The following is a 23,340-nucleotide window of genomic DNA, read 5'->3' as shown; positions in this document are numbered from 1 at the left end:
TAATAGGTACCAGTTGGCTATTATAATCATCTATTGAAAGCCAAAAACCTCATACACGCTAGCAATGAATATTTCCCATGCCCTGTTCACATGATCAGAACTTTAGTTAATTTCTGAACCGGCTTTCCCCCAACATCAGACCTAAGGCCTGATCTAAAGCCCTTTGCAGGGCTGCCAACAGAATTGTTGGCCCCTGGACAAGGTGGGAGGGGCAGCTTTGGGCCCCCAAAAGGGACAAAAATGGGGACTAGCCTCCCCCAGCCAGCCCTTCAGCACTACCCAGCCTACACTGCCTGGGGCTCCATTGGTGATTTTAAAGAGCCCAAGGCTCTGGCTGTGGCCACGAGCCCCCTGGCCCTTTTAAATCTCAGGCCGTGGGGCAGCTGCCCCTCTTTCCTGACCCTCTGAAGTCAGTGGGAGTCTCTGAATGAGAACCCATGTCAGTTCCAGTGAAGACTATGAACATGCCATGTTTCAAGTTATGAAGCTCAGCTGTGTTGCAATACATGCGAGAAAAAGGTGTGACACGTTTTAAATGCCCTCCCCCGCCTCCCGCCCATCAACCCTCCTCAGAAAGAACAAAAGCGATTTCCCTCAGACCGGCAAGAAATTAAAACTCACCTTTGGGCCGAGAAAGGGAGCACACAGGCCTGGTAACTTACATCCCAAGGGAGAATGTGTCAGAGCTATGAGCAAGCAAAATAGGAGGTTGGAACAGAAGCCATTTTACAACCTTCCCAAAATGTTTGTTCCCATTAATGAGCTAATAAGGGGCAAGAATTGTCACGTGGCCAAGGCAAGTCACCTTTGGGGGAGAGTTTCCTCAACAAGGGCAAACAGAAATAGGGCGAACAAAAGAAGCCAGCAAAACAATGTTCCCTTTTTATATGAATAAAATTTTATTGAATTTTAGACCATTAGAAAGAACAAAGAGAGGAGTGAACAGTCTCATGAAGGGTGTCACCAAAAGAGTTTCCCCAACACTAAAGCAGGGCTGCCCAGGGACAGCATCCCTATAAACCTCACGGAGTTGTTGCACACGCAGAGAGAATTTGTTGGGATTTTGTTTTTCCACCGTAGGATTTTGAAAGCCACTCTCCCCCTCCAAGCAGGAGACTGCTCCCTGTGAACGGTGTGTAAACCAGACAGCCCTGCACCTGGTGTGCTGGGGATGTTTGCAATGTCTGTGGACAGAGCTGGGGAGGACGGGGCAGCAATGGGGTGGGTTGGCTTTTGTTTTTCTTTAAGCAAAGAAGGCACAAAAATCTCAGCCAAGCGTCAAAACCAGTGCAGCCCAGGCAGCCTTCAGTGCAATGCCTGTGCTCTCACAGGGTCCAGGAGACTCCCAGCAGTGGCTGCGAGAGCACGAAAGAGATGGCCCCTGCAGCGTCTGTGCCATATGGAAAGGAAAGCAAGGGAGGATGCAAGGATGAGAGTGGCTAATTTATACAGCTCCCTCTCCAAATGCAGGAGCAGCGATGGGGATAGTAGCCTCCCTTTCCTAGTGCTAAGGGGGAGCCTCTGATGCTTTAGTGGGGTTGGGAGGGGTATATCAGTGTCAGCATTATGAAGGAGGTGGGCGTGGACCTCAGTTTGTGGTGCCACCCTCCTTGAGGCATCGGGATCCAGCCCCTTGGGCTCCAGCCCCCTTGTAGCAGCAGGACCTTCAAATGGTTTGGACCCTCAGCTTTGATTAAGGCTATTTAGTCACAAGAGAAAAACCTGGCTGTATGTACACAGGTGTGGCATGGAGGCCACAGAGCACCCTGCACAGCTGCCAGTGTGAGGTGCCCCAGAGACCCGAGCACCCTGACTGGAGGGAAGAGGCAAGGGAGAGCAGCAGACAACTGGAACACCGCCCCATGGGCCTGCCCCTCTCCCCCACGCTTTTGCTCTTTCTGAAGAGCGGGATTTAAAACCAGACACTGACAACCCCAGCATTCTGCAGAGAGGAGTAAATGTGGTGCCTCCGAGTGGGTTCCCCCACCCACAGCTCAACAAGCACCATGCTGGCTCCATGCAGGCCAGCCCCAAACAGCCCAGTAGGGAGAACCTGCCATGCAAAGGCCAAAGCTGGGCCCAGCCCGTTGAGAAAGGCAAGCCGCATGCCCAGAAACAGTGCGGCTCTTCAGCCGTGGGGGCGTTGGGCCAGCCCTGCGGGAACTGTCACCTGCTTCCCACCCCCTCTCGATTCCGCGACCCCTCTGAGGAAACTCAGCCTCGTTCCACACGGCTGCCAGGGGAAAGAGGCCCCGGCGGCAGCAGTTTCTAACACGGTGAAGGGGGTTCCAGAAGCATCCAGACCTAGTGCAGGAAACCGTCCAGTGTGAGGAGAGAAGGAAACAAAAATAAATAAAAGACCTTCCGAGCCCATCCCCCGCCCCGTCCACTCTGTTCTGGCTGGTGGGTCCGTCTCTGCCTCCTCCCTTTGAAGTTGGCCTGGAGTGGCCAGCATCTCGTCGCTCCCCTCTCCGATTCTGTCACCCGTCCTAGGGCTGGCGGAGGTGGCCTGAGCAGCAGAGCGATGTCCTCTCTGGGAAGGCCCCTCCTTCTGCCCCTTCCAGCTCTCCTCGTGAATCCCACCCAGCTTGCCCACCCTTCGGAAATCAAAAACCCCAAGCCCCACCACAGGCAGGGATTAGGAACAAACAGGCATCCCTGGGCCTGGTTCCCATGGCGCCCCTCCCGTGGTCTTGGCACATCTGTGAGATCCAGCTGGTGCAGAGGAGACCCCTGAGATCCCGAGGGCAGAGTGGCAAGGGCAGGCCCATCGCCTTGGTAGGCTAAAGTGTATTGCACCAGGAAGAAGCGCTCTCCCCCTTCATCGTGTTTCACAGAGGAAGAGGAAGGTCTCTTGGCCAGGTCTTCACCCCATCTGGTACCATAGCTTCTTGCTTTTCTTACGCCCTCTCTCACTTTCTACACTAGGGAGCCTGCCCGGCTCTGGGCTGGCACCATGACAGGCACAGCCCCTATCCGCTCCAGCGTCGCCTGGCTCACGGCATAGGAGCGTGTGTGCTGAGGCCTGGGTTTCCGGCTGACTGAGCCATTGCTCCTGGCCACCTCCTGTGGGGACGGTGCAGTGGTGGCTGTCACCACCAGTGTCTTGGGGGGAGCTGGGGATGGGTGGCCTCCGTTGGCATAGACAGGGCGGGCGTTGGTGCTCCCAGAGCGGGAGAAGGGCTGGCGCACGTCATTGTTGTTGCTGAAGCGGGTGAAGGAGTCTGTGGCGTGATTGGCTTTAGGGTCATTCCAGTAACGGCTGTTGTAAGTGTTGGAGGAGGTGAGGGTGTCATTCTCCGAGGAGGATGCGTCCCCATGGAACGCTTTTGTGGATGCTGAGCATTTCGGTGGTAGGTCATCCTCCCTAGAGAGAGAGAGTAGGAGATCAGAATCCTGCCTAGAACCCACTTGCAACCCTCACCTCCCTCCACAGAGCAGTTAGAACCTGCTAGAAGAAGTAAATGAAGGCAGATGAATGGTTCTGTTTTCCATTTTCAGTCAGAAATGCATTCCCATTTCAACATTTTTTTATTTTAATTTAAAATGCTGAAACACTTTTTAAAATGCTGAAAGCCAAAATGGAATGTTTTGTTTGACCCAAAATGAATCATTTGAATTTTTTAGCACATCAAAAAAAATTGTGAGTGAGATAGAGGGAGACTGAAACAAAGTGGGATTTTTTTTTCCATAATGACTAGCCTACCAAAAAATTGGTTGCTCACACATCTCTAGTGGTAGTGGTGATTACCGGTGCTTGGAGACGCACACAGTGACCAAGTACACCATCCCAGCCTGTTCACATATCCCCTGTTCTGACTCTCATCTTAGTTTTTGTTAATTGTCCCGCCTGCTCATATCGTGCCACTGAGGCAAAAATCCCATGGGAAGCAGGTGTGTGTGTGTGTGTGTGTGTGTGTGTGTGTGTGTGTGTGTGTGTGTGTACACACACCATGGCTGTAAGCTTGGACAAAGTGTCTCCTATATTTACCCAGAGCCCTCCCCTATTGCTGTTTGGGACCATGGCATAGAATGCCTCCCTTGTCCTACACCCACATTCAGCCCTTTAGTTCTGATCTCCCTGTCCCCACGTAGCCACTGTTGTCCCATCCCCCTAGTGTAAAGACAGAGTATGCAGAGCTCTCCCTGCACATCCCTACGAGAACTCAGACCTCTTCCACCCACCCAGAAATTTGCTATCTCCATCATTTGCCTCCATTTTATGGATGCAGGTGCTCTTGTCAGCCTCAGTGAACATCAATGGGATCAGCAGGATGTGGGGGGAGAGGAGCTAAGACCACTCGGAGCCAGCTGGGACCATCTGTCTGCCCTGAGCCCAACCTTATCTCATTGGGAATCTCCTCCTCTTCTTCCTCCTTGTGTTTGTTCTTCCAGTAAACCAGTGCCACGGCCACCAAGACAATGCAAACAACGAGCACGACGGCACCCGTGGCAACAGTTCCAGCAATCAGGCCGACACTCCGGGGATGAGCTGTGGGGGACATGGAACAATGAAGGAAGGAAGAAATCAGAATGTGGGTGCAACCTGGAACTCTAATGACTTGAGGTAGGGAAGAATGTGGTTGCCCAGATGGGTCTCCATCTCTACAGTTGTGGGTACTATGGTGCTAGACAACAGAGGTGTGATGATTCAGGGTATACATGGTGACACTGGTTACCAGAGCAAAGTTCAACTGCAAGTCCAAACCTCTCAGTGGGATGTACTTACGTGCAATGACTTGCAGGTCCAGGAGGCAGGTGCTGGTTCCAATGGCATTAGAAGCCACGCACTGGTAAAGACCTGAGGAACCAGTGCTGATATTCCGGAGGGTGACCGTGCCCTGGACTTGGTCTAGACAAACCGGGGAAAAAGAAGGATTTGTACATAACTCTCTCAGAAAACCATGAAAAGGCCAATCCAGCAAATAGAGAATTCTGGTGTGAGACGCTTAAGAGATGAGGTTATTTCCTAATTTATTTAAGATGGAAACACACGCATGCAAACACACACACGCTCATGCATGCACACACACGCACACACACACACAAGATTAGGTTTTAATGATCTTACAGGAGATGTTTCCTTTTTCTTTTTGTAGATTAACTTTTGTCCCTTAAGGCTTTGAGCTGATATGGTGCAAGAGAAGAGAGCCAGGCAACATACAAGCAAAGAATGTGCAACTTTCACCACATAGTTCTCCCCATGAATTCAATCCTGCCCTGCAGCCTCCTCTGCTGTTCCATTCCTGGGCTCTGCACACAGCCAGTGCCAATGCCCCTCACTCCCGACTTGCAGTCCTCCCCACCCTCACGGTATTCTAGCCACAGGCTGCCCACACAGCTCTGCTAATACCTCTCACTGCTGTATTATACAGAAATCAAAGGATTCCATACTAAATGAAACTGTGGAGTATGTTAAGGTAGAAGACTAGAAGTACACAGGCTGCTATTTGTCCATAACATCAAGACTGACTTCTGTGTCTGATGAGCAGTACCATGGATTTTTTTCAGAACAGAAAATGTCAGAACTTGGCTTGATTTCACATCTGGAAGACAGCTCCTCCAGCAATACAACACTCCTCAACACCACACTGGGGCATAGGGGTAAGACTACACAGCCAAGAGGTTGCCTGATTCTTTGCGTAACCCTCAGGCTACCTTTCCCCACTTTCTAGCCATTGGCTCTTTGAGTTTGCTTTGGTAGGTGTGTTAATCTGGGAGCCCCCCCCAAATCAATAGCGACCCGTGACCATCTTCTTGTTATTGTTGGTGAGCAGTTGTAGCCCAAGAGGCATTTCCTATATGAAGAAACACAATAGTGGAAAATGGCCACCAGAGGGCAACCAAGACACTACAGCTGCCAAGTCACCCTTTTACTCTCCACGGGGAGCCTTCTTAGGGAACAAGTGCCTATGGCAGGGACTCGGTATACTCCCAACATTGTGTCATTACTGGCAGCGCAGACAAACCCAAGCCACATTAGCCACGTGGGGAAGAGGAAGATAAACAACAGAGTGGACACCTTGTGTGGCTGTCGGGGGCAGCCGGGGGGCATTGTCCAACTTCTCCCAGAGGTATGTTGGCCGAGGGATGCCTTCTTCTGAGTTGCAGCTCAGGGTGATATCGCTGCCAACATCCAGGGACCCCTGAATTCCGCAGAGAGGAGCAGACGGAGGGACTGCAAGGAGAGCAGAGAGGAGAGAATCAGCATGTCAGGAGGCCCATTTGACAAATGACCTGGGCTCCTGCTGCTCACCAGCTGCCTGTGAGCATGGCCCCAGGTCCAGGAAAGCAGGGCCACCAATGTAGTCTACAGCGGGCAGCTGAAAGGCAATAAAAGAGAGATACTAACAGAACCAAAATCCCAACTAAGGCTCTGGTGTGAAAAAGAAAAGTGTCACATTGCTGACTTTGTCATGGCCACTTTGCATTTGACCCATCTGCAGTTCCCTGGCTGGAATAACGAGAGAACTCCTTTCATGAAATCCTCCTGCTCCACAGCATGTGTGCTGGTTATGGGCTGAGGACAAGAAAACATTTGCCTCCATGAAACAGTCATGGTACATAGGCCAAGTGCATTATTGGGGGTTTATAACTACTACAAAGACTCAATACAGGCCACTTTTAAGGAAAGAACCTAGAGTTGAGGACCATAGGTCCAATCCATCCTCCTGTTGCTACTATCATGACCCCTTTTAATATATCTGTTCCCAAAACACCCTCATTCCCTCAATACATTTCCCAAAACACCTCATATCATAGCCCCAAAAGTCCTTTATTCCCCCAATATGTAGGGATAGCTCAGTGGTTTGAGCATTGGCCTGCTAAACCCAGGATTGTGAGTTCAATCCTTGCAGAGGCCATTTGGGGCAACAATTTGTCAGGGATGGTACTTGGTCCTGCTGTGAAGGCAGGGGACTGGACTCCATGACCTTTCAAGGTCCCTTCCAGTTCTAGGAGATAGACAATCTCCATTTATTTATGTACAAGATATCCTCCCATACTTCCCAGTAGAGCCATCAACCTCCCCCTTATGACTTACCCCCAGTGTTTCCAGGTCACACCTCAAAGCCCCCAGACTGTCTTGTTCTCCATGCACCCCCTACTAGAGAGAGAGAACTCCCTTGTCTCCCCAATACACGCACCCAAGACGGTGAGTCCAATGACTCCAATATTCCTGCCGCCTCGGTCTGGAAGGTTGTTGACCAAACACTGATACGTGCCAGTGTCCGACAGCTGGGTGTTGTTGATGAAAATGGAGGCACTGGTGGTTGGCATTGTCCCTGCAAACCCCACTCGCCCATAGAACTGGGGTGCACCACCAAAGATCTGCCCCCCTTGGTAGAGAATCACCTAGAAAAGAAAGAAGGATCAGACATCTCTCTGTACTGGCTGGTGTGAAGAAGCAAAGTGTATATTACCATGAGGGGCAAATCAGAAAAGGCCAGTGCCCAATGGACTGCAGTGAAACCAAATTGACAGTAGCTCCCATGTGGCTGTGCCTGATAGCAGAGTCCCTCTAAAGGGGGACTGTCCTGTGATAAAGCAGGAAGTCAGTAGTGGCCTCAGAGGCAGAGGCTGTGTGTCAGTAACACACTCCGATTGCCACGGAGAAGAGAGAACCATGTGCCAGATTTCTAAGTTTATTTCTATGGCTGGATCTGGAGTATCCACCTCCTCCTCATCTGATGGTCAGAATCCACCAGGAGGGATGGATTCTGTACTAGTGACTCTCCATAGCTGTTTCCAAGAGACAAGCCTGAGTGTTTTGTTGGAAACAGGTACTGAGGAGCGGGGCGCAGCCACCGTCACTTTAGCTCTCCCCTCGGTGGAGATGCCTTAGCACAATTTGCAGGTGCCTGTTCAGTTCCTCACAATTAACCTCACCACCCTCTAAGGTGTGCGCCTGCGCGGCCGCGCACAAACCATTCTATGCCTGCCCATCTCCTTCCCAGGGCTGTGCCACAGCACTCGCTTTCCTGCTGGAAGGTGAGTGGTGTGGTGCATTCCTGCTCTGGCGGTAGGTGGGGCTATGTGGTGGGTGGCACGGCTGGAGCCAGGGTGCCATAAGGCTTTCCCTGCTGGGGCAGCCTCCTCACAGCCCCTGTTCCAGCTCCAGCAGCAGCCCTGAGCTTCAACCATTGCACGGTTCTCCCGCAAAGGGGGCCAGGAGTGGTGGCAGGAAGGTGCCCTAGCGGCTGAGAGTGGCGGGTGAGTGCATGGGTGGTTTGGTTTGGGAAAAGGAAGAGGGTAATGGGGGGGAGGGGGAGAGAACTGGAGTTATTAGTCTGCTGCTCCAGGATCCCGCCCTTGCACCTCCACTGTACGCATGACACAGCCACCAGCAGTGCCGGACTTGCCTCCACCTGCTCCTCCCTTCCCCCTTCTCCCCCGCCCCCCGCCCGGAACAGACCTTGCTGCTGATTGTTAATGACACAGGCAGGGTCCAAAGTAACTGATGGGGCTGCAGGTAGGAGGCTTCCCCCTGTTGCTCTTTTCCCCGTCCCAACCCTGCAGTGTTTGAAGGTTAATTGAAACAGAAAGGGGGAGTCCAGAGAAGCGATTTGGGTGGACTGTGAAAATAGTATTTATCCCTATGTGAACCTCGAAGAGCTAATATTTACTTCCAATACTCCGTCAAGAGACCTTCTCTTCCCAAGTGCTCCGTCACCCTGGCTCAGAACCCCTCCGGTTTCAACTTTCTTTCCTTTCCATCTTTCCTTCCCCTGCGACATACATCATTTTTGGTGTAATTTTTCTAATAATTTTTTGTTTCCCTTTTTCCTGACTCTCTTATCCTACTTCATCCTCTTTTTCTAACTCTGGTTTTTGTTCTCTCATCTTCTCACTTCCATTTTCCCCTTATTTATTTCCCCCTTTTCTACACTTTCCATTTTTAACTTATTCTTGTCTAATTTGTGCCCTCACTGCATGCCAACTTTCTCCCTATCTCATTTTCTTCATATTATCAATATGAAGGGCTTGACTGACATAGGGCAGTGGAAACGGGGTTCAGATCTTATCTGACAGTTTATTTTAGGCTTGGTTTTACAAGGAGAAAAGGTTATCTGTCTAGTCTGGCACATACTGGAATATTTCTGGGCATTATATTTTCATGTAAAGTACTGGAGCTCCATTTTCATGAATCTTAATAGTCTTCCTTCCATAACGTTTTATAAATATTATATTTGTTAATAACTTGGGTGCCTGCCACAGTGGCACATATCCGCACAAGCGCACATGAATTTAATACTGGTGCACAAGATGAAACTCTCTCTGCTCATGTATGGAAAATCTTAGAAGGAACACTGCTCACCACCAGGAAATAAGAGACTACTTACACAGGTGGTACAACAACATGCACAGGTGAAAACCAGACACTTTTCACTGTTGGATTCCAGAATTCATAACTGAACATCTAGTGCCTAAGCTGATCTGGGACAAGTGAATTTCCAAACAATGTTTTCTAAGGTTTCGTAGCAGTCTGAGCATAGGGCCCAGTGGTCCTCAGACTATGGTCTCTGGGCCTCCACACACATCTTGAGGCCCTCCTGGTGCCCGTCAGAACAAAACCTCACAAGCAACAAGCAGTGGGGTGTTAGGAGAGCAGGTGGGCCCGTGAGAACATCTGACTCCTAAGAAGTGCTCTGCAGAATGGAAATATTCCAGAACCCCAGTGCAAAAGGATCAATCTTCCTTTCAGCTTCAGTCTCCAACTGCTTCCAGATCCTCCAGAGCCACCTCCAAGTCCCCACATCACAGGACCATCCTCTCAGTGCCCCATCCTATCTATAGAATACCTAGAACACACAACCGCTCACGGCACACCGCACACCTGCCCAGTGTACAAGTCAAACCAGAACAACTAAGGAGACGGGATACAAGAGGGCTGCTGAATGAGGCAGTGGGAAAGAATTAGAAACAAGGTGTGAGGAAGGAACACAGGGCACATTGGATGGCAGGGACAATTGGATGGCAACTGGAGATAAAATGATATTAAAGGAAAGAGTCAATATTGGTCATAGAAGGCAACACAGCTAAATGGAATGGCCCCTCGAGGCACAGTGAGTTCTGTCAAACATCCTCAATCTGGAGCTACATCACACTGCTGCTCCACTGCTGAGCCCTTCCAGAGCCGGGGCAACAAGAAGGCCTTGTCTTCAGTGACACCTATCCTGAGTCAAGGGCTGGGCACGCTAATGCAGACAACTAGATGCTACACAGTTTTTGTGAACTAGAATCCAGAAGGGTCATCAGACAACCCACACCCGTCATACACCCCCCTGCTCAAGTGGTATGGATAGGACAAGGGAAGGGAAAGATGCAGAAAGTTCCATGTTCCAATGAACACTGGTACCTGTTCCGGCTGGTTGGCATTGGAGAGGGGAATGACCATCCAGATGACATTAAGGTTAGTGAGGGCAGCGCTAGTGGTGAAAGTGCAGGGCAGGATTGCTGTCTGTCCCCGAGCAACTTGGATACTCCCCGAGCTCACTGACACCTCGAGGGGGCTCACCAGACCTGTAAAGAAAGGGACACAAAATTCAAGCATTCACCCTCTTTCTAGCACTCTTGCACTGACAACCCTTTCACACAGCACTGTACATGAGTGTGGCATGGCACTAACCCTGAGATGGAGACAGCAGTCCCTTTCCAGCCACCACAGGCCTAACAAGGTGACGTGGTTCCCTCAGTGCTTTGCAAAATGGAGCCGTTGCAAAAGCCAAAGCTGAAATGGCAGCCATCTTAACTGAGGACATTCTGGTTTCTGTCCCTTTGAAAATAATGGGGCCCATCTGAAAACAGGGGAAAATCTGAAAGAGAAGCTAAGCTGTCCTAGAGATGAGGAGTGGCATTTGAAAACCCACCTCCCAGTGAGATAGTTGGCAGCTCTGATGCTGCCCAAAAGGGAAACCAACCACAAAAAGTTTGAACCAGGGGGCGATGGGAGAGAGAGAGAGAAATAACTTCATGATAAAGGAGACATGCAGTTAGCCCTTCATTTTTTCTCAACAAAATTCAGTATGAACAGGAAAGTTTTTGCACGTGGAAAGAAATGTTAATGCTTTGAAATGTGATTATAATGGCTCCCGACGCTGAAAGAACAGAGCTAGGTAGGAGCTAGCAGGCACGACCTCCCCTCAGGCATTCACCCTCTCTTCGCAACACCGAGGCAACAAGCAAACTTATTGCTCAGGGATGGCCAGATAGTATTAGCCATAATGCCAATAGCCAAGAATGGTCCCTTCTATTTACGCAGGCCAGGAGATTGCATCCATTACCCTAATATCATGGTTGCATGCTCTGTTTCACCCAGACTGGACCGTAGTGACACAATTTACTTAGCACTAATCCCATAAGCTACCTTGAAGTTTCAACTGGCGCAACACAGAGCAAAGATACATTTCCCCCTTTTTAAGAGTCTAAAGAACCCAGCCATTGGTGACATGTGCTCTCACCCTTCTGCTGGGAGGCAGTGATGCCCAGGGTAGTATGATGAGGCAATCCTTACGAGCCTAGCAAATAGAAAGGAAAAGCTGTCCACAAATATGTGGAACAGAATATGGATTCAGTCATATTCACAACTCTTCCAAGTTCACCGTCAGCAGACTGGCAAGCACTCAACCCCGCTGACAAAACTACACAGGAAAAGGGGATTCTACACCTGAGTATTCGCCAACAGAAATGGTTGTTGGAAACCTTGACATTTGTGCTGCAGGATTAGTTACATAAGTCATCCAATCAGGGAAATGAAAGAACATCATGTGTTATGTAACCAACTAGCATAGCACAACTGTTAATATTTGAAGCCAAGTGCATCATCATAAACCTGTAGACTAGTAAAAATACTAAAATCATTCTTACATGCATAATTCTTTCCTTTTGGAATGTGAAAATAATTTTGAATAAAGAACATATTTAAGAATTTCCCAGTTGGTTTGTGAGAGTCACAAAAAAAAGAACATGGGGCTTATTCCTTCAGCTCTGAATGTGAGCCGGACTTGGAATAATGACCATCCAAATGGAAAGCAAAGCAACCACCGCATGCTAAGAGTACATCTACACTGCAAAGAAGATGTGCTACCCCAGGTTCAAACACCGTCAAAGACATGAGAACCAAGTTTGAACTCCGATTGCCAGCTCAAGTTCAACCCCAGGCTGCCCTGGAGAGTTTTCCTCAAGCTGCTAATAATTAGTGTTAAAAGTTAAATTGCCAGAACTTCACTACTCTTTTAACCCAAGTTAACTAACCTGGGTTAGCTAACCTGAGCTAAGAATATGTCTGTTTTAGCAGTGTAGACATAAAAGTTACCAAAGCAGCCATGAAACAGATACCTGCTCTGTAGGAGGAATCAGGATTCTTGTTAACCCTGCCATTGATTGTCCTACACAGCTCTGCCAATTCTCCTCACTCCTGTTCTGCAGCTCCTGCTATTCCAGCCTTGGGGTCTCCTCACAGCTCTGCCAGTGCCCTTCACCCCTGTCCTGCAGCCCCCCTGCTATCCCAGCTCTGGGCTCCCCACACAGCTCTGCCAGTGCCCCTCACTCCTGTTCTGCAACCCCGTTATCCCAGCCCTGGGCTCCCCACACAGCCCTGCCAGTGCCCCTCACTCCTGCCCAGCAGCCCCCACCTCTCTGGTATTCCAGTCCCCAACCACTCTACCAAGGAACCACAATTCTGAAGTGCACCACAACCTGCTAGTCCAGGACACAGTCCATGAGTGCATGGTGTGATTTTAGAAGACGGCACTAGGGAATACCAGAGATCCAAACGCATTCTCTTGCCTAGGGTACCTCTCTGCATCTGGATGTGCAGTATATGAATTCAGTGCACTGCCTGATTCCCGCCCTCCTCGCTGAGCTGCTCCACATGCCACTCTCACTTTGCCACCTTGCCCCACATTTCCGGAGCTGCCGGCGCCCGGAGTGTTGCAATGCTGTCAGCTGCTCTTTGGCCCTGAATGCCCATGATGCAGGAGGCAAATAAAAGACAAAGATTCATTCTGCCAGGCTAAGTGGCACCTGCAGGGCTACAGCTGGGGAAAATACATACAACTCCTTCTGACAATCAAACTTAACAAAGGTGACAAGGGAGCAGGGGACTGTGTGTGCAGTGCATAGAGTTACCCTACACCAATGTAAACACAGAGACGTGCATACATACAGCACCAGGGAGTTATTACTACAAAGTGACTTCATTGCCAGGGAGACAGTCGAATGCAAAGAGGAAGCAGCGAAGACCAAATGCTGTTTTCAGGCTTCTCATTTTATCCTAAATTCCTTTTATTTATATCTCAGACAAATAAAAATTCTTATAATTATCTACATGGACACATCCCTGCCATCTGCAGACACACATCGACACACCAACACAAAGGCACCTGCAGACACACTAATGCAGAAGCCCCAATGCAGCCAGATGTGCCGATACACACATGCAGATATACAAATACATATGCAGACGTGCACCAAAAAACTCCCACTACTATAATGTGAAGAGTTACAAGTTTAAATGTTAAAAGCCCAGGCATTGCAAGTGTCTTGTTCCCATCTTGGCATTAATTTGGCCCATTGCCTGACCAGGGGGATTGTAGGTTTTGCACTTAACCTAAATTTTAAGGCTTGGGTTTTCAAAGCAGCCTGAATAAATTAGGTGCCCCATTAGGGCAAACCCCCTTAGGCTCCTTCAAAAATCCCCACCTTACAAAGCAAATTACAAATCAGCACATAAAACAACAGAGAACTCAGTGAAAGCTGTGTTAATGCCCCCCTCCCCTTTATTAAATGAGCACCTCCAAGCATTCAGCAAGCTTAAACTACCTGTCAGAGGCAACCACCTCTCTCCTGTAAGCAACAATCATCTGGAATCAATTCTGGGGACAGCAGTAGCCTCGCTTAGCTTTGGACTTCAACGCTCATAGGTGCACACTGGCTGTTCCCAAGGCTCTTGGAGTTAGATTGGTACAAACTGGTGTAATTGACAGGTGACTCCAGTCGCCAGCTGTGCCCAGAAGGCTATGCCTTGGTTTATACTTTGGGCCTGAAGCACCGGGGTGCAGTAATTAGAATAAATGTTCCATTTCTACATCACCTACTTCTAAGGGAACCAAATGGCAGATCGATGTTTCAGTTACACACTCCTTGAGATTTAGAAATTGCTGTTTGGGTATTATCAAGCCCTTGTATTTGTTGGACCTGGTTAGTAAAATAACTGTTAGAACTGGATCGTTTTGATTTCATCTCGGATGGGATCCCCTCAGCTTTCCAAGTACCATCGTCAGCAACCTTCTTTAGCATGTATGGGGCCAAAGCACAACTTTCTTGCCACGTGGCTCTAGCCCCACACCTGACCTCAGGCTCCACTTGTTTCTGAGCCTACCAGTCTTGGCTAGAGATCCATATGCAGGAGCAAACAGACTTCTAGCATCTGCCTCTTCCTTGCTCCCAGACAAACAGGTGCAAATAAGGCCAGACAGACACATGGGCACCTACACACACCTCAGGGACTATCGTAAAGCACGTCTTTAAGAGACCTGGCAGATGTCCCCACCAGGACCTGCAACTGGCTGGAACTAGGTCTGATGCAGGCCAATGGACTCCTGAGTAACATGGGCAGCGGGTGAAAGCCCAGCCCTGCCTCGTCCCTTCTGCCCAGGCTCTGCCTTGCCTTGCCTGCATTGCCAGCCCCCTATCCTGCATACGCTGTAATGAAGGTCCATTTCTTGGAACCCTGTGTGGAGTACAAAAGTGCAGCAGTTCAATGAAAATCTATAATGTTTGCTAGGGAGGGGAGGAGAGCAGCTGAACTAAAGTTTCTATGTGTTTATAGTGCCATCCAGAACTATGAGTTAACTAACATTAACATGTAAGCTGGTAACCCAAGGGAACAATATGCCAGTTTTGGCAGCACAGACATGGGCTGACTTATACAAGCTGCCACAGGGAAGATACCTGCTTGAAAGGAGGGATGGGGCTGGGATCCTTGTTTTCCCACAAAGCTCAGCCAACGTTCCTCACTACCAAGCTGCAGCTCCTACCAAGGTTCCCTCTAAGGTTGCACAGCCCTGCAGCTGCTTAATCAGCTCCGTCCACGGAGCCCTGAGCCTCTGGCTGGGCAGGGCTGATTAAGCAGCTGCAGAGCTCTGCTGCCCTTAGTGGGAACCTTGGCTCCCACCAATGTCCCCTCTAATCTTTTCCATCCATGTTTGGAATAAATGTTATGTGCCAGTGTGCACCAACAGCAGAAACAAAATACCCGGCTGAGGGCACTCTGCTAATCAGCTGAATCGCTGTTAGGCAGCCACACAAGCGCAGAGCTTACAGGGAACGCTGGCTCCCACCTATGCTATTCCAGCCCTGGGCTCCCCACACAGCTCTGCCAGTGCCCCTCAGTCCTGCCCTGCAACCCCCTGCTATTCCAGCCCTGGGCTCCCCACACAGCCCTGCCAGTGCCCCTCAGTCCTGCCCTGCAACCCCCTGCTATTCCAGCCCTGGGCTCCCCACACAGCCCTGCCAGTGCTGGCATAGGAGACGGGTTTAATGCCAGGCTACAGTAGGTCCCTCTCCAAGAACGGGAGAATCATACACAGAGAGGGGAGAGTGATATATGCAGAGAGTGCTTTGGCTGCAGACCTGCTAGCAGAGCATCCATTTAAGAAGCCACTAGAGGAGACTCACAGTTCCAAGTGCTAATGACATTGATACAGAAAGGACGGCCAAGACACAAGAGGGACAGTGTCCCTGCTGCTAATCCCTTCTGGCCTACGAAGGAGCAAGAGCATTGCCATGTAGCCATCCCGTCAGTCGGAGGAATGACAGGTGTTCCTGAGTGCCAGAGAAAGAGGGTGATTTCTGCTCCCTGAGGATCACCAAGACCACAGCAAGGGTGGCTAGCTGTGTCAGGAATAGCGAGAGGCTACCAGCAAACTGGTTGGCGCATGTCCAGAACAGACACAGCATCCCAAGAGCTGCTGTAGCCACATGAGAGCTTGGACTTGACATGCAGGAGGCTGAGCACTGATTACACACCGCCTATGAGAAGGGGTGCGATCAATATTGTATCTAGGCTGCCAGCTTAGCCACGGCCAAACTAAAAGCACAACTTGCCCAGCAGCTCGGGTATGACTAAGGCCCCTTTGTGAGTCCAGAGTGCCGAGGAAGTACATGGAGTTGGATCCAAATCCTGACAGGTCCAGCGTATCTCAGTCCTATGGGGTGACCAAACAGCCCGTGAAGTCTTTGCTCAGCCAGACAGAGGAGTGGGGGACAGGCCCACATTTGGTCATAATGGAACACGCCAGCAACCGGCATATCACATTCATAGGCACAAGCCCAAATGGGCAGGCTGCCAGTGAAGACAACCATTAAGACATGGGATCGCTAGCAAAATGGAAGAAGGCCCAGGGCCCACAACCACGGTTCAGAGAGTGTCTGGAAGGAGCAAGGCAGGTGCGGGTGCAGAGATATCCATGGGAGCTGCACCTGCTAGCACATTTGATCCCTTATTGGGGGGCACGCAGCTTAGGCAGGTGCCATAGGAAAGTCTGACACAAAGAGTGCTGACCCAACGGGCTACTGTACATCCAAGGAAAGCATCTCTCCTTCAGGCTGGTCTGTAGCACTTGCAGGGCTCCTATCCTGTTAGTGCCTGGGCACGTGTGTCTCAGCGCGTCACACTGCTGACACAGCTCCTTCCCCGCTCCCAGCCACAGACCCATCCAGTCCCTTCCAATACCCTCACTCCCAGCGGAGAGTTCCCTGATGGCAGTGCATCGCTCAGGTCTGTAAACAAGGGCAGAAATAAGCCTGTTTGGGCTTGAATCCAGTCCCCCCAGGGAGTGACCAGACAGCCAACATGGGATAAGGGACCCTCTGAAGGGAGGGTGGCTCAGGCGATAGGGCACTTGCCTGGGAAGCACAGGGTGGTGGGTTGGAGTCACACACACACACACACTCACCCCAGGGCAGCCCAAGCCCCATGTCCCCTCCTCCCCAGGAGCAGCCAGACAGCCAACCTACACACCACTGCCCTCAGAGAAACCTGTGACTGAGTCACATAGGACAAGTTCACCCTGGGGCCTGCAAATCAGGATCCCGGCACAAGAAAACATCTGAGCACATGCCTAGTCCATCCCCATTTCCTGAGCTGGGATGCTGCCTTGTATCAGGGCCCCAGCTGGGTTCCCTCCACTCCAGTAGTGCTATAGTTAACAATGTGGTCAAAGAGGGAGCCAGAGTCTATGTCTTCTTGTTCATTAACTACACTGGCTCTGCAGGGCTAACAGGAGTGAAGAGCAGGAAAACCTGAATACTGATCCCAGAAGGGCAAGATCTCAGTGATGGATGCGTTAAGCTCAAAATACTTTTTTAAACAGACTAAATCTTAGTTCGATGGGGCAGGGGAGGTTTCCCCTTCAATTATACTCAGGTAAAAACACAGAGTTCACTTGTGAGCCCTTGGGAAATGGTCAGAAATCCATCCCTTTGGCATTGAATAAACAGACTCATCCACTCCACCAGAAGCAGCCATATACCCCACTGAATAAACACTCACCTGCTCCAGCAAGGAGCATCGCCCATCACATTAAACAACGCGGCAGGATAATGCACATAGTAATTAATTCACCAAGCACATTCAGAGTTTGGAGTCTTCACTTCTAGCCCCCAGCGCTCCTTGCTGATCACTCGGCCAGCTGGCTGATCAGAGACATCTATTACCAATGTGTGGATCCCAGCTGACCCTTCTCTGCTGTCATTTACAGCCCACCTCTGGACTAGACAGATGGCCACCAGAGTAACTTGCAGGTGAAAAAACCCTTGCTGTCCCATCCTGCCCAGTGCTCAGCTGCTGGCCTCATGAACATCTCCCTTCCTGTTCCTCATGAACATCCAGCCTTCCTGCCTTCTCTCCCTGTAGAAGAGTCTCTCCCCCACTGTCAGAAGGAGGATTGGAACCAGCTGCTTGACAATGCTAAAGTGGAGTCAATCTCCTTTCCCCTGTTCTCGCTGCACTGCCACAGACTTAAGACATGGGAACTAGAGTGTAAAGCAAAAAGGAAAAAGAGGCAAGATTTCAACAGGCAGCAACAGCTGTCTTTCCATCCCCAGTCCTTACCAGAGGAATTGTACTTGCTCAGTGAGCTTACCTGACACACACAAAAATCATAATAGAAAATTTTGACTAGGGACAAAAGGAGATGAAGTGTTTTCTTTTTTACCCAGCAACATGCGGACGAGAAATGGGATCCAGGCATTAAATCATGTTCCTCGTTTTCAGTGTTCTCCAGCCAACCTCATGAACCTCCATCCTCTCCCTCTGCTCCCCTCCCCACGCTGTAGCACTGGCTCCCTTTCTGCCTCTGCACACAGTTTGGTCATAGCTACCACAAGAGCCTTCTCCTTTGCAATATGTGCCATCTGGAGCAGGTCTCCTGGTGCCTCTCCAGCTAGGATGCTGTTTGCATGCACACTGGTGACACAAATAAAGTTGTATTGTATTATAGCAAGATTACAAAAATAGGAAGGGACATTGACAGGAATAAAAATAGCATCTACAATGACATTAGCTAGGATAAAACTAATCAATCCCTGGGCTCTGGGGCATATGTTAATCCCCTCTGCATGGTATAGCGTTGCACAATTAGGTACATTATGGGAGATTTAACGCTTCTCTCTGATGTATGCGGCATTGGCCGATGTCTGAGACTGCTCTGTTCTGCTCTGGCAGTCCTTGAATTCCCACTGCTCGCATCTGGCCACAGAGGCAGTAGGTAGCAGCTATATTGATTGATTTAGGGGATTCTTTGTCATGTTTGCTGGGCCAGGTCAGAGGGTGTCCCTGTGAGACCAGGATCCCACTCAAATGCTCAACACTTGACTTCCCAGTTGGTAGAAGAAGCAAACAAGGCAAAAACTCAGCCCATGATCTTGGTGTGTCATACTTCAAGGACACTGTTTTCAGCTCATCCTCTCCCCTAGCAGGGTCAGAAAATGACAAGGGGGAAGAAGTGCACAAGGCAACCACAGAACCTCAAATACATGATCCCCATAGCTCTGTCAAGCAGATGCGCTTGGATGGGCAGCCTCACTCTCACGAAATGTCTGGCTGCTGCAGGAAGTACTGCTAGTGATACAGTAGTGGCTGCTTTTCTCCCTTCATCACCCTACTCCATTCATCTGAAGAAGTGGGCTGTGCCCACGAAAGCTCATGACACCATCTACATTTTTTTGTTAGTCTCTACGGTGCTGCAAGACTATCTGTTGGTTTTTAAGTTTTTCCAGTTACAGACTAACATGACTCCCCTCTCTGAAATGTCCCCCTTGGGCTAGGCTGAACAAGTCCCCAAGTCTGGTGACAAGGAGGCGCCATTGCTAGAGGCAAAGTTTCCTCAATCACAAGTCAAGCCAAGGCCCTTCTGCCCATATCTATTAAAGACCCTATTGTATTTCACGCCAGCATAAGGGCGTCATTCCTGTGAGCCAGAGCTCAGCTTGGAAAATTACAGGCTGGCTGTCTAGATTTCTCCTGCCATTTCAATTGCTTTTGTGCTCTGCCCGTAATGTTGTACAGTGTGGCAATAGCTACATTCTGAGAATGGATCTTTTCTTTCTGTCTAAATACCATTGGCCTCTACAGAGGAGCTGCAGGATACAGAGCTTTTGCTGCAAGTGCTGGTGCCTTTTCCCCGTTCTTGTAGCACACCAATACAGGAGGCAACAACAGTTTGACTCCCCATGCTCTGGTGTGAAAATGCAGCACAGGTAGGTGACTGGCATAGAGGGCTGTCTGGGTGAGGTAGGTATGTGGCTATATGGAGCCAAGGTAGCTGCTGTTGTACACGAGAGCTGCAGAGCAGCCTTCCTATTTTGACTAGCCTCTTTCACCTTTCTTGCTTCCCATGGGCACACAGAGGCTTGTGGACAAATGCTTCCCAACGTGTGGGGGAGCATCCCTGGGGAAGAGTGAAGGACCAGTTAGACTAATGGACAGGCCTCTCAATTGCTAACCAGAGTTTCAGCTTTCATGTTAAACAATGATGCTACAGTTGTGAAGGACGCCTTGCAAATGTGAAGGGCGTGTAACTGATGCAGAGATGTCTGCCTGAGTTTGCAGAGAGCCCAAAATAGTAACTCTGACATGGGAAGAGCCCCCATTCATGTCAGTTTGTGCAGACTTGGGTGCTAATGATAAACATCAGCGCTTCCTGACGTGGGGAGGGGCATGAAGGATTCTAGCCCAAGGTGGAGGTAATTATTGCTGAATGGAAGCGATAATTTACGTATTAAGATGTGCAGACATTTAACAATACCTGGTGGGGGAAAGCCAGGATGGATTCATTTTTCTGAAGGAAAAATCAGTTCTTAAAATTTGGGAAACTCTGGTTTGGACAGACATTATCCCTACCAGCTTCTCTGCTTTGCAGATACAGTCCAGCCCTCAGTAGGTCAAGTACCCTAGGATTCTCCTACCTGCGGCCTGTGCGGGAACGTGGGACAGCCTTACATAGAGCAAGAGCCTCATTCATGTTCCGTTTGGAAACTGAAAGGCAGAGATGTTGCCACTTTGGTTTTTTTCCCCCAATTTCCCTGTTAACATTCTCTCCACAAAGCCAAGTCAGCAGAGATGCACCGCGCTGTGGATTGGTGCCAAGTGCAGTCAGCAGCATGTACCACTGCTGACACAGCAGAGCAGCCCCTCGGGAGGGGGGGGAGAAATCTACTGGTATCTCGGCACTAGAACACACCCGCTCCCGGGATCAGGCAAGAGGGGTCAGCATTAGGAGCAGGGACTTGAAACAGGTCAGCGAGGCTCTAACACAGCACTTGTTCCTATTTGCTGTTTGCCAAGCCATGAAAAATACATTAATGGCCCCGCAGCCTTGTAAATGATTTATGGTCAAACGAATAAATTTCTTCCTCCTCCACTGAAAAAAAGCGACACGATGATAAACTGCTTAATAAGGGAAAACAACACAAAGCTCCAGCCTGATCAATAATATATCAGGGTGGGAAGGAAAGGGGCCAGCGGGCACAAGGAAAGAGCACTGAGGGGGAAGGGGCGGCGCACATCTGTGGTGATGTTCGGGGTGGGGAAACCAAATAAATGGCTGGGCAAAACTGGAGCATATGGCCTGGAGTAGGATGCCTGGTGGGGAAAGGCACACTGGGAGTGGGGCCGATGGGCAGGAAAATGAACGGAAGAGGAGACTGGATCATCAGCAATTTTTAACACTGCTAGAAAATGTGCCAAAGCATTTGAATGTATTCCTCCAACCTCCCTCCCATTCCCCACCACCGACACAGGCCTTTCTGGACGGCAGAGATTGGCTCCTCGCTTCCCAGTGCTGGAATCTTTAACACTGCAGAGGCCTGGAAAAAAAAAAACCAGAGACCCTGGGACCAGACACAGCGTACAGGAAGTCCCCTTGCCCTTCCCAGGATCAAAATCTTTTCATCTCCTGCACTTTCTGTTCTCCCTGGGGGCTCACAGAGACTGAAGCAGACTGCCACTGCCTTTTACACCAGCCTGATGCAAAGGATCTGTAGTTCACCTTGAACATAAATGCTTGGGACCTATGACTGACTTATCCACACCCACCCCGAAGACAGCCATCTCTGCCAAGTATCCAAGTGGGAGGGGAAGGCAAGGGTCACTCTTCTGTTGGGCGTAGAGAAGGCAACACAGGGCCTGAAAGGAGCCAGCCCTGATAAGGCACAAATTGTGTGATGATGCGCGCACATGCTCCCCCAGTCCTTTGAAAAAGAGAGGTGCTCCTACCTTCCTAAATCTCAAAACAATCCAGCCCTCGCCGGCCTCCTCACTCCATAAACCAAGGTGCCCCCAAAGGGATGTGCAGCAGGCCTCAGGTGGTGCCACTCCGTGCCAAGGGCAATCTGCCAGACGTGGCAGCGAAGCCCAGGCTGTGTTTGTGCTGATGCAGAGGCGCTGCAGAAACAACGAGGCACCAGGCCAGTGGAAACACACAACATTTTGCCAGCCCCAGTGGGGCTGTATTCTATCACACGCAGGCACAGAGGCTGCGCGCAGGGGCGTGGGTCTGCAAACAGACGGCACGACAATTAACATAAACAGAAAGCTTGGGCTGAGATCAAGCTCTCTGCAGCTGGGATGTTCCCCAGAGATGGCTTACTTCAGCTCAAGTGGTAGATGGAGGCCAGTGTCTCTGGAGCTGCAAGGCCAGGGCTCCAGCATCGGCTCTGCAGCGGCATGCTGTTCTAATTATGAAAGGGGTGGCTTTCCATTGTTACCGTGGGAACCATCACCCTGCCACAAGTCCTTGTAATGCCAAAGGACAAATCCTCATGCTCTCAGGTGTTCATGGTTACATTTATTTGAAAACTAAGAGGCTGATAACCCACTCACACAGGGGCCATGACACCCCAAGCCTAGGGTCTGGCACCCCTCTGGAGCCGTGCTCCTCCTCCCCCCGCCCAGCCTATTGTTCTGGCACCCACCACAGGAGCTGTGGTGCTAGAGATATTCCCCATAGAAGCCATCTCTCCTAGGCCTATAGGCCTAGTGTTCCCAGCTCCACAGGGATCAGGTTCCTTATGCTGCACTGCTTTAAAGGCTCTTATTTAAAGGCTAGTCTGACTCCCTTTGAAGTTAGCAGGGATCTTTCTATTTACTTCAACGGCATTTGGATGAGGCCCTTAATATGCATCTTGGCAGGCTCCCCAGGCCTTCCTCAACCTCTGACTAATAAATAAGAGTGCCAAGCTCTCTCCCTGCTGCTATTCTTTGCCCCAGTACAATTGCTCCTGCTTGAAACTGTTGCAATCTAGAGTCAGGCAGGGCAAGGAATGACCTGTGCTGCTGCCCTGCAAAAATTCCTGAGCTCACGCGTGGTCAGAGCAGAAGGAGCCATCGCAGGCCACAGAACCTCACCCACCAGCTCCTGTGACAGACCCCTCACCTCTGGCTGACTTATGGAAGGCCTCAACTCATGGTTTAAAGACTTCCCGTTACAGACATGTCAGCATTCACACTAGTTTAAACCTGCAAGTGATCCACACTGCAGATGAAGACAAAAACCACCCCAGGGTTTCTGCCAGAGTCATCCCAATCATAGGACAGTTCAGGGCAGCTTCTCCAGGCCCTGCGCTATGGACAGAATGGTTTCCCATATTGATGTTAGCCTGCAGGACTCAGGGCAGCCTGGGGGATTAATTGGGAGGCCTGGCATAGGGTGGCAGCAGGGGTCAGACCCCCCCCCCCCCCCCCCGCCCTTCTCCCTATGCTGGTGGAAGCCGTGGGAAGCAGAACCATGTCCACCGCCCATCTCCCAGCCAGGTCACTCTGCTTGTCACAGGTCCCTC

General features: G+C 50.3%; 1 protein-coding gene across 2 annotated transcripts in view; it reads right to left on the bottom strand.

Annotated features, from left to right (window-relative positions):
* Positions 1–866: 866 nt before the first annotated feature.
* Positions 867–23,340, bottom strand: part of IGSF11 (immunoglobulin superfamily member 11) — a 136,805-nt gene continuing 114,331 nt past the window's right edge. For both annotated transcript variants that reach the window (XM_075905949.1, XM_075905954.1), the window contains 6 exons: positions 10,358–10,521; positions 7,146–7,353; positions 6,023–6,178; positions 4,730–4,852; positions 4,342–4,492; positions 867–3,367 (listed from right to left, as the gene is read on the bottom strand). In XM_075905949.1, the coding sequence (XP_075762064.1) occupies positions 2,920–3,367; positions 4,342–4,492; positions 4,730–4,852; positions 6,023–6,178; positions 7,146–7,353; positions 10,358–10,521 (1,250 nt within the window). In that variant the 3' untranslated portion in view covers positions 867–2,919. The remainder of the gene's footprint in view (positions 3,368–4,341; positions 4,493–4,729; positions 4,853–6,022; positions 6,179–7,145; positions 7,354–10,357; positions 10,522–23,340) is intronic.

Source organism: Pelodiscus sinensis, chromosome 1 (genome assembly GCF_049634645.1).
Source record: "Pelodiscus sinensis isolate JC-2024 chromosome 1, ASM4963464v1, whole genome shotgun sequence".
NCBI lineage: Eukaryota > Metazoa > Chordata > Testudines > Trionychidae > Pelodiscus > Pelodiscus sinensis.
The sequence above is the reverse complement of the archived record's forward strand: the minus strand, read 5'-3'. Positions and strand labels throughout refer to the sequence as shown.